This window comes from Chrysemys picta, chromosome 3 (genome assembly GCF_011386835.1).
Source record: "Chrysemys picta bellii isolate R12L10 chromosome 3, ASM1138683v2, whole genome shotgun sequence".
NCBI lineage: Eukaryota > Metazoa > Chordata > Testudines > Emydidae > Chrysemys > Chrysemys picta.
In genome coordinates, this window is record NC_088793.1 from 146,768,735 (window position 1) to 146,782,768 (window position 14,034).

A 14,034-nucleotide genomic window follows, 5' to 3' on the forward strand; every position below is an offset into this window, starting at 1 on the left:
CGAAGGTACCAGCAATGAGTGAGATTTCAGGGCTCTGCTCTCATGGAACAGCAGAGAGCCATGGTACATACAGGCCTTCTAGCATCTCCTATATACATGCACTGGATCTGGCTCTCTCCCACAAGGACAGAATCAAGAACTTCTCAGCCCATCCAGCCTGATAGCCAGCGCTGGGTCACGGGGAAGTGGAGACAGAGCAGTAGAGTCTGGCCATGTGGTCTTTGCTCACACACCCTGCCCAGCACCTGCTCCAGGACATACGGGCTCACCCACTCAATCAACCTCTCCCAGCCCATTCAACGCCCTTCCCTGTCAGTGGGAGCAGGAATGATAGAGCCTCTTGCAGCCATGAGCTGTGCCACGTCTGTGACCTTTATAAAACTCTCTTCAAGACACCGGTACAAGCAATAGAAAGAACATCTGTTATACACAAATATATACCTCTGAATAAATACAACCTTCAGCACGTGGGTCAGGAATGTACTGCCAGGAGGGGGAGGCTGTGTGATCTAAACATGCAGTGAGTGGATAAGCACAAGCAGCTGACAGAGCATGTGACACAGACACTCATGTAGATTCACTCAGGCCAGGATCCAAAACTCAGAACCCAAAGGTGGCATGGATGGGACTTGAAGGATGTGAGCGCATAATTGGGGCAGGCCTCCTGGAGGCACGTGGGCATGGGCACAGCAGGGTATGCACACATACAGCACAGACATTCACCCAGCATGTGTGGTGTGAACACACACACACTCCATGCACGCATTGCACATGGCCCACCCATACAGGCAAACATTGCTTTTCTTAGTAGACGCTGCAGGAGTATCCTAGTCACATCTCTGTTTCTGCTAAGAGGCTCTCGCCCAGACCTGACGTCACCAAGACCATCTGGGAGCTGGGATCTGTGGAGCAGATGGGAGAGAGAATGTTAGACATTTGAGCTGGAGAAGAAGACAGGTCTGGACACCAGGCGCAGAGTCGAGAGTGAGAGAAGGGGACAAAGGACACGAGAGAGGCAGAGCTAAGGAGGAGCTTGGCTAACATGGAAGGAGCCAGGAGCCAGAGAGGATTTTGAGACAGAGAGGTGACCAGATGCACACACTCTGTGCAACATGGCAGAGTTAATGCTTTCTGGGGGACCTTAAAGTGACTGCCCCAATGCCACTGCGGGGATCCAGATGTATTGTCTCCCAGGGACGCCGTGTGCTCAGGTTACAAAGGAAAAGCCAGCCCTGAAAACTCCACCTGGGATCTGAGAGTCTGTCCATCATCATGAGCACTATGGGTTCTGCTGGCCAAATTGGCCCTTCAGTGACACCTGTGCAATCCCACTGCCTGCAAAGTCTGCCCTCAATCACAACTCCTGTACTCTCAGAGAGGCCCTACAGGTATAACTGGCTTGAACTTCACAACCTTTCTGTTGCCAATCCACAAGAAGAGAATCAAGCTCGCCCCCCCCCCCCCCCCTTTAGCTGTGCTGGCGCTGCAGGGTTTACAGGAGTAAGCAGCAGATCTGTCCCTAATACACATGGGAACCAAGGGGCCATGTGACCACCAGCACTTGGCACTTTGTTTCCCAGCTGATACCTGGAAATTCCCGCTCTTCACGCTGTCTGAATGGAGGGTTGACATGTAACTTCCCTGGTCAGTTTTAAAGAGGAAGGTGAAGCCGGAAAGCAGATAGGACATACCATTACCTCACCCTCCCCACTGCTCCTGATGGCTCTGGCCAGTACGTGACTGCACAAAGAACCAGCCACTGTTGCCAAAGAAATTCTTCCCCAAACTCAGCTGAGTACCTTGAGGATGGTGTGTATGGAGCTGAACACATATGTATTTCTGTTGAGAAGGCTATTTAATAGCAGACCACCCCATCCTTCTTCCCAAATGCTGGAGTCAGGTTCTTGCACCAGGAAGCATTAGGGTCCACATGTTTTTGGACTAGAGCAGCGGTGCTGATCTCTATTTGGACAATTAAATTTGGGGGACTAGGTCGAAATATTGATTGGATCTCACAGAATCTGGGTGTTGGGGACAGGTTTTGGGGCACTGCTGCACCGAGATGTGTCAGGGTCCAAATGTTTTTGGTGCATTATGAGCAGCTATACTTGTTCTCTATTTAGACACTGGAATTGGGAGTGGGCAGGGGTGAGCATTGGCCAAAAATTGGCTGGATCCAGCTACTAGTTCCAAGTTTTTGTGGTGCTATGGCATTGGAGTCTGGATTTGTTCGGTGCTTTAGGAGCAGCTATCCTAGTTCCTATTTTGATGGGACAACTGGGGAGCTTGGGTTAAACAATGAGCAGGATCTGGGTAGATCTCCTTTTTGCCTTTATCCCTGTTAGTTCTGCTGGATTCCTATCAAACATTGGTATACAATAGCTCACTGGAATCGCTCCAATATCCCTCTCCTTCAAATACAGCCACTGCAGATAGACTATAGTGCTGGTAACCCTCACAAGGTTTACCCCATTCAAATTGGAGGGGAATTTAGGGAAGCAGTCTGGAATGACATGAGCTGGAATTTAGCTGAGACACCAGGGCCAACTCCCCAAGTTTTATGAAAAGACCCATGAGAGCTTTAATATTCATGACTCTGATTTTACGTCTCTGCTGAAAGATGTTAATTCCTGCAGCATCATGCCGGGACACTGGTACTGGGAAGAGCCCACTGAGCCCCACCTCCACTTCTTGCAGAAGCCGGATTGTCCTGGGAGGCTTCCTATAGAAGTACTGACCCAGCCCAACTCTACTTAACTGGTTGATGAGACTTGAAGTCAGTTTGTATTCCAGCCCACAATGAGATGGGACCTTGTCCATTTACCAACCCCACAACGACATGCTCATCCCAGCAGAAAACATCACAGAACCCTCATTCCTGCCAGCCTCCCCAGTCCAGCCTCATCTCCACCTCTCTGGGGTCCCAGAGGTCTTACTGCTCTGGCAGATCCAGGGGTTCTTCTCCCTGGCCGTGACTTCATGAGCCTCATTCTCCTCCTCTTCCTCACCCTCGGAGAGCAGGTCTGAGATCTGCTGCTGCAGCTCAGGACTGATGCTGTTCTCTGCCAGGATCAGCGTCCGCAGGGCTGTTGGGTAATTCTCCACCATGTCCAGCAAGGTCTGAGCAGAACGAGAGCCAGAAGCGGGTAGAGAGGCAGCACAGACAGAAGTCAGATTGACGGGAAAGGGGTTCAGAGCTGCTTTGTACTCTCTTCATCCGCCCCAACCCGTCCTCGTTTCTTCTCTCTGCCCTCCACTGGCTCTGAGCCCCCCACACCAGCTTTTAGGGACACCCAAGAACTCTCCACCTGAGACCATTGCCAGGACTTCCTGGCTGTACCCAAGGAGGAAACTACTCCTGCTCTCTCCTACCTGCAAATGTCCCCTGCCACCTCCAGCTGTGTCCCCTGTAAGCCTGAGTCAGACGAGACAGAGAAAATGGGAAATCTCAGTACCATGAGCTGAGCTTCTCAGAGAAGAGACTGCAAAAAACCACTAAGCAGATAATTATCTATAACCCCCTAATCTCAAATCCTACCCGCTCTAAGCCTAAACTCCAAGACTTATTCACAAACTTTGTTCCTGAAACCAAACCTTCTCCTTCACTTTTCCAGAGAACCAGAGATGCAAAAAATTCTGCTCTTTCGCCCTCCAGTGGCTAGGGCTGAGCAGGACCTCTAAGGGCTGAGAGCCATGGGTCAGGGAAAGGAACAGATAGTAACAGTACTTCTAGGTGCAGAGACTGTTCTGAGAAGAGGATCCATTGATGGGGGGGAAGGAAGGAGGTACATCTCAGGGTTGGGGACTCCACTGTTTGTTGACACCTGTGTCAACATGATGCTATATCAGCACCAGACACTCCTTACCTGGGCCGAATGGTTGGTAAGTCCTGTTCCTTCCAAGTCCAGAACCTCCAGGGTGCGACTGGAGGCCACAGCAACAGCCAGCATCCCTGCTACCTGGTCACCTGGAGGAGAAGAAAGCCAGGGGATGTCAGCAGAGTCTGGCTTCACACTGATCATGCATCCACTGGGCCAGGCAGATCATGGGACTACCCAGTCCCAATGCTACCAGCTAACCCCTATGTGCCAAGAACACTTTGGAGGAGGAAGTGAAGGGTTGTTGGTTGTGAAAAGAGACAAGTTGGGGGGGATGGATTGTTAGTTGTGGGCTGTGACTGGCTGTTCTGGGAGTGAACAAGGAGAACTTGAAGGAACATAGTGAAACTGTTTCTCTTACAAGAAGATTTTGTTCATACACAGCACCTTCCATCCACTTACCCAAGGATCTCGGAGCCTCCCGTCATCACCAGTTGGGAAACTCAGGCACAGAGAGGGGAAGTGACTGGCCGCAGGGTCAGAGAGGAAGTCAGTAGTAGAGCCAGGAATAGATCTCAGGAGTCCTGGCTCCCAGCCCTTCTGCTCTGACCACTAGCTCCCACTCCCTCTTAGAGTCAGGAATAGAACCCAGGAGTCTACTGTCCTAGCCAGCAGACATGCTGTCACTCCTTGCAGGGGAACGTTTCTTTTGGGGCTGGCCCCACTGGCAGCCAGTGCCCATGAAGCACTCTCCTGAAAATCCCCAGGAAGGAGGCAGGGGACAGTCACAGGTGGGGCTCCATCAGCTACCATGTTAGGAACTCTTAACACAGAGTAGAAGCACCCAGCCAGCCAGGGTCTCTGCTGGGGTGGGGTGGAGGTGGGGGGATGGGGCAGGGAGGGGAGAGAGAGATGCTTGGCCTAGTTTCCTGGGGCAGGGTGAGGTAGGAGAGCCACATGGCCTGGTCTCTGCCTCACCAGCTGCCAATCCTGCTCCAGCAACACAAGCTGGAGAAGGAGAGTTGGTTTCCATGGCAACCATTGCCAGGCTCTTCTCCATGCTATTATCCGGGGAAGGAGCTGGAGGAAAGGGGGGAGGGAGGCATTTTCCATCTGGCAGGCCAATTGCTCAGGCCTAAGGGATTGGGAATGGGAGGGAGCAGAGGAAGGTCGCCACCTGAGCTGAGACCTGACACAGGCAAACACAGCTGTGGGACAAGGGGAGCCCAGAGTCCCCGGGGGATGGAGGTGCGGGACACAGTCTTTCCTCTCTAGGTTGCTTGCAGCTGCTATCTCCTCTGTGAAGCATGTTTGATGCATTTCCTGGCAGGACACGTGTCCTCATCACACAAACTATCAGCACAAATGGAACTAACTGGCCCCCAGTCTCAAGCAGAGAACTGAATGGGCTATGAAGAATGAACTCCCCCCTCACTAGGGTGACCACATAACAGGTGTGAAAAATTGGGACACTTTTTTTGTGGGGAGTGGGAGGTATAGTTGCCTATATAAGACAAATCTCCTAATATCTGGTCACCCTAGCCCTCATCTCCAGGATAAGGAAGAGGCCCAGCAGAAGGGACAGTGTGGAGGAACCTGCATTGCCTTGCCAGTCCCCAGGATGCCCCTGGTCTAGAGTCAGTCTCCAGGGCCACCAGACCAGCACCTTCAGCAGCAGCAAACTCACACAAAGCCTGTCAAGCTAGTAGTTCAGAGCCTCTCACGCCTGTGCCGCTCACCGAGGGGGTTGTAGTCCAGGTTCAACACTCGCACCTGGGAGCTGTGAGCTACTGCAATGGCCAGGCGCCCCCAACCTTTGGCCGTGACACCCGGGTTTGCACTCAGTGTTAACTCCTTAAGGCCTGGAGAAGAAAGAGAGAAGCCAATGAACACCCCAAGGGTCCAGACAAGTCACCAAACCTTCCAGAGGAGAGGTTAATTATCTGATTAGCGCTACAACCTGCAGTGCTGCCCCTTCATTTGCTCACAAAAAGCGGTCTCAGCATGGGAGGGGGAGATGGGCAGGACAGGCAGGTACTGAAGCTTGAGTTTCAGGAGGGGTGGCTGCTGTGTCTATTCTGAGCATATACCTGGGGAGGCCTGAGGTCAATAGCTGGTGAGGGTGCTGGGGTGAGAGGGTGGAGACAGAGCCCAGGCCTCAGACTTCATCTCCTGTAAAGAGGAACTTATTCAGCCAGCGGACAGTTAGTCCCTTCCCCATAAAACAGCCACAAGGGATGATCATTCAGTGTTAATTCCCAGGGGAGCCAATGGGGCGAATTTACTGTAAATCCCAGTTCCGGGGCAGGATGGGGAGGGGCGGGGGGGGGGAGGGGGGAGGAATGTAATGTGCATTGATCTGCATTCACTGTAAATGCACCAATCACAGCTCAGGCTTCACAAATGCAAAATATTAACACCAAATCAGAAGTCCAAGCCTTGCGCCTCCCTCCCCCTAAATTCAAACTCTCCCATCACGAGGCAGCAAACTGGCCACCATTCCCCACAAGCATCGTGCCAATGGAACAGTCCACTGTACCAGGAGCCATGCTCCATTGGACACAGCTCCCTCCCCTCAGAACTACACAAGGAGGAAGCAGAGTCCTCACCCGGTGCAATGGCTCCTGTACTAAGGGACTGTTCCACTGCACTTATGCTGGGAGGAGAAGCCTCGTGCCATGTCTCAGCAGAGGGAGAAACTTTATGTCCTGCTCCTCTAACAAGTCACAGACAAAGGACGTTTAGCTCTAAGCAGAGGGGCCTGAGCCATATAGGAGTTCCATTGGCCACTGCATACCCCACAGACCCTTTTGCTTACCTGACTTGGCTCCATCGGGAGGCAGGAGCCCACAGATCAAGTTGATGCCCTCGTCACCCAGCATGCAGTCTCCCAAGTCCAAAGCCACCAGAGAGGGATGGATGGAGAGTGCTGGATTGAGGAGAGCTAGGCCGGCATCTGTCAGGGGGCTCCCATGGAGGCTGTGTGGGTAAAGGCTAGGGATTATTAATGTGCCTTCCTGAGGGCACTGGGGACTGCCTCAGTCGATGGAAACCGAGAAACAGAGGGAACAGGAGGAAGATGCCACTGCCTGGTCGGGGCAACGCTCCAAAATGCCTAGGGATGCTGTGTCCCTGAATGAGGGAGCTTAGAACAGATTGGTGACAGGTGGTAGAGGTACAGAGACAGTCCTCTCTCAGCATAGGACGGGAAGCTGGGCTGGGGACTCCAGGGGTGCAGACAACTCCCTCGCACCACGGGACAGACGGGTCTGGGGAATTAAGGATGCAGAGACATCCCCCTTCCAACATAGCAGAGATATCAGATATGCCAGGAGAATACAGATGGGAGAGGTGCAGTGGTGGCCTCCTCCCAGCATGGGGCAGGGGGACTTGATGCTTAAAATCAAATACATTTTTTCTCAGATAGGAATTAATTTACAGGACTGAAGAGCAACAGAGTGCCACAGAGGGGTGAGGCAACCCTGTCAGAACAGGCCGGGGGGCAAGCACATCTCCTGACATGGGTGCTCACTGGGGGCAGGGATACTGCACTTCTGGATGGCCACTCTTGGGGGTGGCCCATCTCCATGGCACCAGCAAGGTCTCCCCTACTTACAACAGAGATTGGATGGAGCGGTTTGTCTTCAGGGCTTCTGCCAGTTGCTTGACCCGGTTGATGTTGGACACAATCCCCAGGTTGAGGTTAAGCTGAGCCAAGGAGTGAGATTCCGCTACCCCTCGGCAAATGCGCTCGAAATCCCGGTCAGAAAGCTGGCAGCCCCGGAGTGACAGCAGTCGCACCGAGTTCTCCCGCAGGCTCTCACAAATGTCACGGATCTCAGCACTTGATAAAGTCTCCCCAGAGATCTGGATAGACCCCGGCAACATCTTTCACCAGTTTTGGCAGTGAGCAAACACCACAGACACCTGCAGAAGCTGCTGTGCAATCTGGATCTGTGCAGGTAAATAATGTGCAATCTGAATTGGTGCAAATGATTAATGTGCAATCCAGATCAGTGCAGGTGCAATCTGGATTGGTGCAATCAATGTTGGGATCTGCTGTGCAAATCAAATTAGTGTAAAGGATTTTGTGCAGTCTGGATTAGCCCAAGGCTACTGAGCAATCCGGATTGGTGCAGGTAAGTAATGTGCAATATGGTCCTGTGCAAAGGCTGCTGTGCAATCCCAATTCCTGCAAGTAACTCACGTGCAATCTGGAGCTGTGTCGGTGCTGATGTTGTGCAATCGGGTCCGTGCAGCGCTGCTGTGCAACCTCGAGCGGTGCAAGGAAACTATGTGCAATCCAAATAGAAGCAGGTAGATAGTCTCCAATCCTTGTAGCGGCTGCAAAATTCGACGCAGTTACGGGTAGAGTCAAGGAGCACGATTCCCGGGATGGGAAAGAGGTGTGCAATCCGCAACGGAGCCGGGTACCGCGGGAGCCGGATCACCAAGAAGGAGGGTCTATATCCAGATCGGAGCCGGATCGCCGCATGGGTCACACCGGATTCGGAGGGATCTGAGCCCGACCGCTAATGATACGGGGAGACAGAGCCGCGGGGCCCGTGAGACCGGGGAAGGGGAAGGAAGGGGGCTGCGCTGTCATCCGGCTTCAGAGCCACATCAGGGGCCGGGACCTCCCCGGGCGCGGATCATCCCTACCCCGGTGCCCAGCTCCCTTCCCCCGGCAGGCGGCAGCCAGCCCGGGATCTGTGCGTTACGGCTCTTTCCGCCCGCCGCACCTGCTCTGCTGGAGGCGGGGACTCTGCTGCCGTGGCACCGGGATTCCCGGGGCGGAGCTGGCCGGGCCCCCGGCTGGGCCCGGCTCCCTGTGCACCTTGCTCCGGATCACCGTGTTGCCGAGCCGGAGCGGCTCCTCCCTCGCAGTCCCGGCTCCTCCTACCGGCTCGGCAGGGGCTGTAGCCGCCTGTGCCTGGTGCCAGCCGAGCCCCCTGGGCCAGCGCCGCTGCGGGGATCCGGCTTTGTGTGGGGCCGGCCCGGCGAGGGTTGGCTGGTTCCTATAGCCACTAACCAGCAGCCTCCGCCTCCTCCCCTGCCTGGCTGGGTGCGGGGCAGCAGGTACCTGGCCCCGTGCAAACAGCCTGGGACCGCCCATCCCCCACCCTTTCCTTAGGCCACTTTGCTGCACCTCTATTTTGGGATATATCCCCTCCCCCACAAATATAGTTAGGGCAGGAGGCCTTGTATCTCACACCCCTCGGCCCATGAAGCCCTTAGTCCCCCTGGGGGCGGGATCCACCCCTTACAATGAGAGGGGGAGGAATTTGCACGCTGTGGTCAGGAGCTTCCAATTCCCACTGCCCTGTTCAGGCCACTGGCCTCTCCAGGCTGGATACCTGGGTTGCAACTCGGGCTTAGGGAAAGGAACCGAACCCTGCTGGGGTATGTCATGTGATTGAACTACAAATGGAGAAGGAGAGACAGCAGGAGAGGGGATTTGCCCAGAGGCCAAGGCCTGGAGCAGCCCTAGTGGCATTAAAGCAGAGCGTGGGAAGGCAAAGAGAAGGGCAGTGGTCCAGGTAATAGAGTCACTGAAGAGGGAGTTGCATGGTTTCAAAGGCTGAGGAGATATTTTAGGGTATCATGGGACTAACAGAGCCTTGTCTGAAGCACCCAGTCAAAGGGCCAGGAAATTAATAAGTTCCATGGACATCTGAGAGGGCCAGATGTGTGTAATAAGGACTCTACTTCCAGGCCAGAGATGAGTGGGGAAGATATTGTGGTGTGTCAAAGAGCTACCCATCAAGTGAGACAACCCCACATGCCAACCCCGGGAGGGTCAAGCTGTTGGGCTAGAAATGGGGAGAAAAGGATTTTAAATGGTGCTTTCAGGGCTGCTGCTATCAGAGACATCTTCTTAAGTAGGGACTGGTAGGTGAGTGGAGTTGGTGGTAGGCTGGGGGCCAGCAAGGTGATGTTGGGAACAAAGATGCTGTATTATTCACTGTTAGTAATATTGTTGTGGTACGGGTATAAGTAAAATGCCTGGTATGACATTAGTGAGAGTGCTTGATATAAAACTCTACACTGCAAGGGTTAAAACGGAGGGCCTCCACAAGAGACGCCATGAGGGCTGGCTGCAGCAACAGCTTCCAAATGGTGGTTCGGGGATCGTGTTGACTAGGCACTTTCTCTTTGCTTGGGGAGTTGCAGAGGAGCTGGTTGCAGAGGCCATTGGCTTTAGTCAAATCTCTCTCAGGTTCTTTTGTGTTGTAAGACAGCTAACATCCAGGCCTGCCTGAACTAGCGTCTGTGATCCAGGGCTAGTGACTTTGGGCAAAAGAATTTTCCAAATGGAAGGATGGGCCAGGACACAGGGACAGACGGAGGCCCAACGTCACAGAGACAGAAAGCTAGTTGCTTCTTGTATAAAGATTTTGAGGGTTGTCTTAGCCGGGGTGTCTGCAAGTGGAATTGTCCCTGTGAAGGTTTGGGCCACCTGTGTGTAAGGTGATCAAGTTCTATGCACATGAACTGATCTGCTATTTCAATTAGAAATGGAGGAGAGCCATGCAGAAGGGCATGCCCAGAGGCCAAGGCCTGGGGCTGCGGTGGTGGAACTAAAGCATGGCTTGAAAGGGCAGAGTGGAAGGCACATTTTCTTCTGCACAGCAAAACATATAAGGGAGTCACGTAGTTTCATAGAATCATAGAAGATTAGGGTTGGAGGAGACCTCAGGAGGTCATCTAGTCCAACCTCCTGCTCAAAGCAGGACCAACCCCAACTAAATCATCCCAGCCAGGGCTTTGTCAGGCCGGGCCTTAAAAACCTCTAAGGATGGAGATTCCACCACCTCCCTAGGTAACCCATTCCAGTGCTTCACCACCCTCCTAATTAAATAGTTTTTCCTAATATCCAACCTAGACCTCCCCCACTGCAATTTGAGACTATTGCTCCTTGTTCTGTCATCTGCCACCACTGAGAACAGCCTAGCTCCATCCTCTTTGGAACCCCCCTTCAGGTAGTTGAAGGCTGCTATCAAATCCCCCCTCCCTCTTCTCTTCTGTAGACTAAATAAGCCCAGTTCCCTCAACCTCTCCTCGTAAGTCATGTGCCCCAGCCCCCTAATCATTTTCGTTGCCCTCCACTGGACTCTCTCCAATTTGTCCACATCCTTTCCGTAGTCGGGGGCCCAAAACTGGCTGCAGTACTCTAAATGTGGCCTCACCAATGTTGAATAGAGGGGAATAATCACTTCCCTCGATCTGCTGGCAATGCTCCTACTAATGCAGCCCAATATGCCATTAGCCGTCTTGACAACAAGGGCACACTTCTGACTCATATCCAGCTTCTCGTCCTTTTCTGCAAAACTGCTGCTTAGCCAGTCGGTCGCCAGCCTGTAGCGGTGCATGGGATTCTTCCGTCCTAAATGCAGGACTCTGCACTTGTCCTTGTTGAACCTCATCAGATTTCTTTTAGCCCAATCCTCCAATTTTTCTAGGTCACTCTGGACCCTATCCCTACCCTCCAGCGTATCTACCTGTCCCCCCAGCTTAATGTCATCTGCAAACTTGCTGAGGATGCAATCCATCCCATCATACAGATCATTAATAAAGATGTTGAACAAAACCGGCCCCAGGACCGACCCCTGGGGCAGTCCACTTGATACCAGCTGCCAACTAGACATCGAGCCGTTGATCACTACCCATTGAGCCTGACGATCTCAAAGGCTAACGGGGATAATCTAGGGTATCATGGGACTAACAGAGCCTTGGCTGAGGCAGGGAAATGACAGGGGATTGTAGATCCCAGGAGAGTTACTCTGAAAGAAGAGGAGGAGAGGCAGGGTCTGGGGAAGGATTCTGGATAACAGCTGGACACATGGTAGCAATGAAGGGAGTCAGGCAGTTTGCCTACCCCACTAACCCTGTGCCTTTCTTCATCCAGTGGAGAGAGTGAATGAAAGCTGATCAGGGAATGATCTGTCAGAGCAGAGAGGCCTGAGACCTGGGGATTTCTTTGATAAACACTGGAGTGTGTGCTCAGCAACATGGTTCCTGCCCCCAGGGCGCATCATCTGAGTTAGACAGGCCAGGCTCTGCTCACATCCTTTGCTCAGTGCAGGGAGGCAGAGAAGGGGGTTGGGACACATCCCAGCTTTGCTTACCTCAGCAACACTCACTGCGCAGGACTTTTCTGGCCCACTCCCAATTAAATGAACGAACTAAGTGTGAGCAATGCAGGTGAAGGGGGCCTGACCCCCTTCCATTCACAATGTTCCCCAGGTGCAGATGAGAGGGAGCTGGGAAAGCACCATGCTGAGGTCCCTAAAAGATTTTTATAGCTGGTGGGAAATAGGAAGCAGAGAGACTATGGCTAGATTTCAGCTCAGTATAAATTGCAAAAGAAGCTAGTGGAGTGATGTGAAGATTAGGTTAAACTGCATACGTAGGCAGCTTTCTGCAAAGAGCTAATCCGCTAAGGAAAAGGATTGGGTGCTGTATATAGAAACCCCCAAGCAAAATCCCATCTTGTGAGTAATTAAAGAAGCAAAACCAAGCCCCTGAGCATCAGGCACAGGTGGGGAAGGAGAGAGGAGATGGAAAGTGAGGGAGAAACAGGATCCTGATAAGCATGTTAAGTACCCATTCAACTTTTCTCTTTGGAAGGGAGAAGGGGTCACTGGAGCCAGGGTTTGCATTTCATGAGGTCGCACAAGGCAGCATGTAGAAACCAAAGGGGAGCAGCAGAAAAAGGCAGATAAGGATCTGGGCTCAGGTGACAAGTCCAAGGCCTTGGTGGCAGCACCTAATTTTCTCTGGAGGTGTCAACATCCTGTCTGAATAATCCTTAGCTGTCTTCTAGCACTTTCCAGCCACCACTTTATAGAGGCGGGTGAATATCTGTCTCCCCATTTCACAGAAGATGGGATGGAGATGGAGGCGGTTGATGGGGGGCTAGGTTTTCAAAAGGCTCAAAAACCCAAGCAAGAAGTCTCTGTGAAGTAAAGTGGGTGTGGAGAAGTAACTGCATGGGCCCTGGAGCAGGAGAGGCCATTGTGGTGCCAACACTGGCTCCCTGCATCCAGGGATGACAGAACAAGGAGAACAGGGAGTTGCAGAATCTCTTACGTGCTCAGATTAGGTGTCTGAGTGGGAATAAGGCCCTTTGCTGTGTGGTTTGTGAGTAAAATGGCTGTGTGTCAGAGCAGCCCAGACTGATACACAGTAGCTCCAGCGAGAAGAATAGTCAGATAGCGCAGTGCCTCTGGCCAGTGCAGGTTGAAAGGGAGAAGATGTTGCATTCTCCCTCATGATTACCTCCAGGCACCAATTACCCATGTCCCACTAAAAGGGCTATTATTAGAGAGTGGCTCTGGGAAGAGAGCCCCTGGGACATGTCCAACTTCCATTAACTGTAGCAGCCCTGCAGCATCACTTGGAGTGAGTGCTAAACCACTTCTAAGGTCCTGGTGCTGGGATCTGCTTCTCCATATAGTGAGGAACACTTTGAGAGGACAGAGGCGGTTAGTTCCAAGCATGATTCCTCTCCTCACCACTCTGTGTGTTTGGGGCATGGGCTGTGAAAAAAGCCGGTGCATTGGGCAAGAAGGCCTGGTGGCTAATCCGTTCCTAATCCTGGCCCCAGACCAGATTTAGTGAGCCATAGGGAAGGGGCTTATGTACGCTGCAGACTGTATGTATTGTTCTTTCTTATGCAAAAGCACTGGCTGACCTCCATATGGTTCAGCAGACTATAAAACCCTACTGGGCAGAAAATACCACTGTACACTCACACTAGTGCTCGTAGAATACAAACTGGGACTGGGAAAAGGAATGAAACAAGCTGCACTGCTGCTCTTAGCAGTATGGGCAGCAGCGGATGGGGGGGCAGACCTTATGCCAGTCTCTAGTCCCAGACTCAGATGTAGCACTCCCCAGAGAGCCCTGCACACTCACGTGTGCTGGGCTTTCAGTGAGCATGAGGCATGGGCTGGGACCCAGGCAGTGGGCCTAAGCTGGAGGAACCATTTCTAGGTGTGGAGCGGAGACACGGTTCTTCATCTCTGTGTTGGGAGCCCCGCAGACCCAGTTCTGATGGAGCCTAGCCTAGCAAGAAATGCAGTGAGAATCTAGTGTCTGTAGGCCAGCTGGCAGATGGGAATGAGTTTTGGGCCCTGCTGAGCTGGACTGGAATCATCCCAGTGGCCTAGAGCCCAATGGCCTAGAGCGGTCTCTCTCTCCTTCCCCATCT

At 52.7% G+C, this 14,034-nt stretch overlaps 1 protein-coding gene across 2 annotated transcripts; it reads right to left on the bottom strand.

Annotated features, from left to right (window-relative positions):
* Positions 1-349: 349 nt before the first annotated feature.
* Positions 350-8,881, bottom strand: LRRC73 (leucine rich repeat containing 73). Of its 2 annotated transcripts, none has more exons than XM_005296290.4 (6): positions 7,435-8,881; positions 6,637-6,797; positions 5,558-5,680; positions 3,867-3,967; positions 3,009-3,120; positions 350-902 (listed from the first exon to the last, which is right to left on the bottom strand). In XM_005296290.4, exons 1-6 carry the CDS (start codon positions 7,704-7,706, stop codon positions 832-834), a joined length of 840 nt encoding a protein of 279 aa, XP_005296347.1. In that variant the 5' UTR covers positions 7,707-8,881; the 3' UTR covers positions 350-831. The 2 variants fall into 2 exon arrangements, with proteins under 2 accessions (XP_005296347.1, XP_005296346.1); XM_005296289.5 differs by having other exon boundaries at positions 2,937-3,120; positions 7,435-8,877.
* Positions 8,882-14,034: the final 5,153 nt, after the last annotated feature.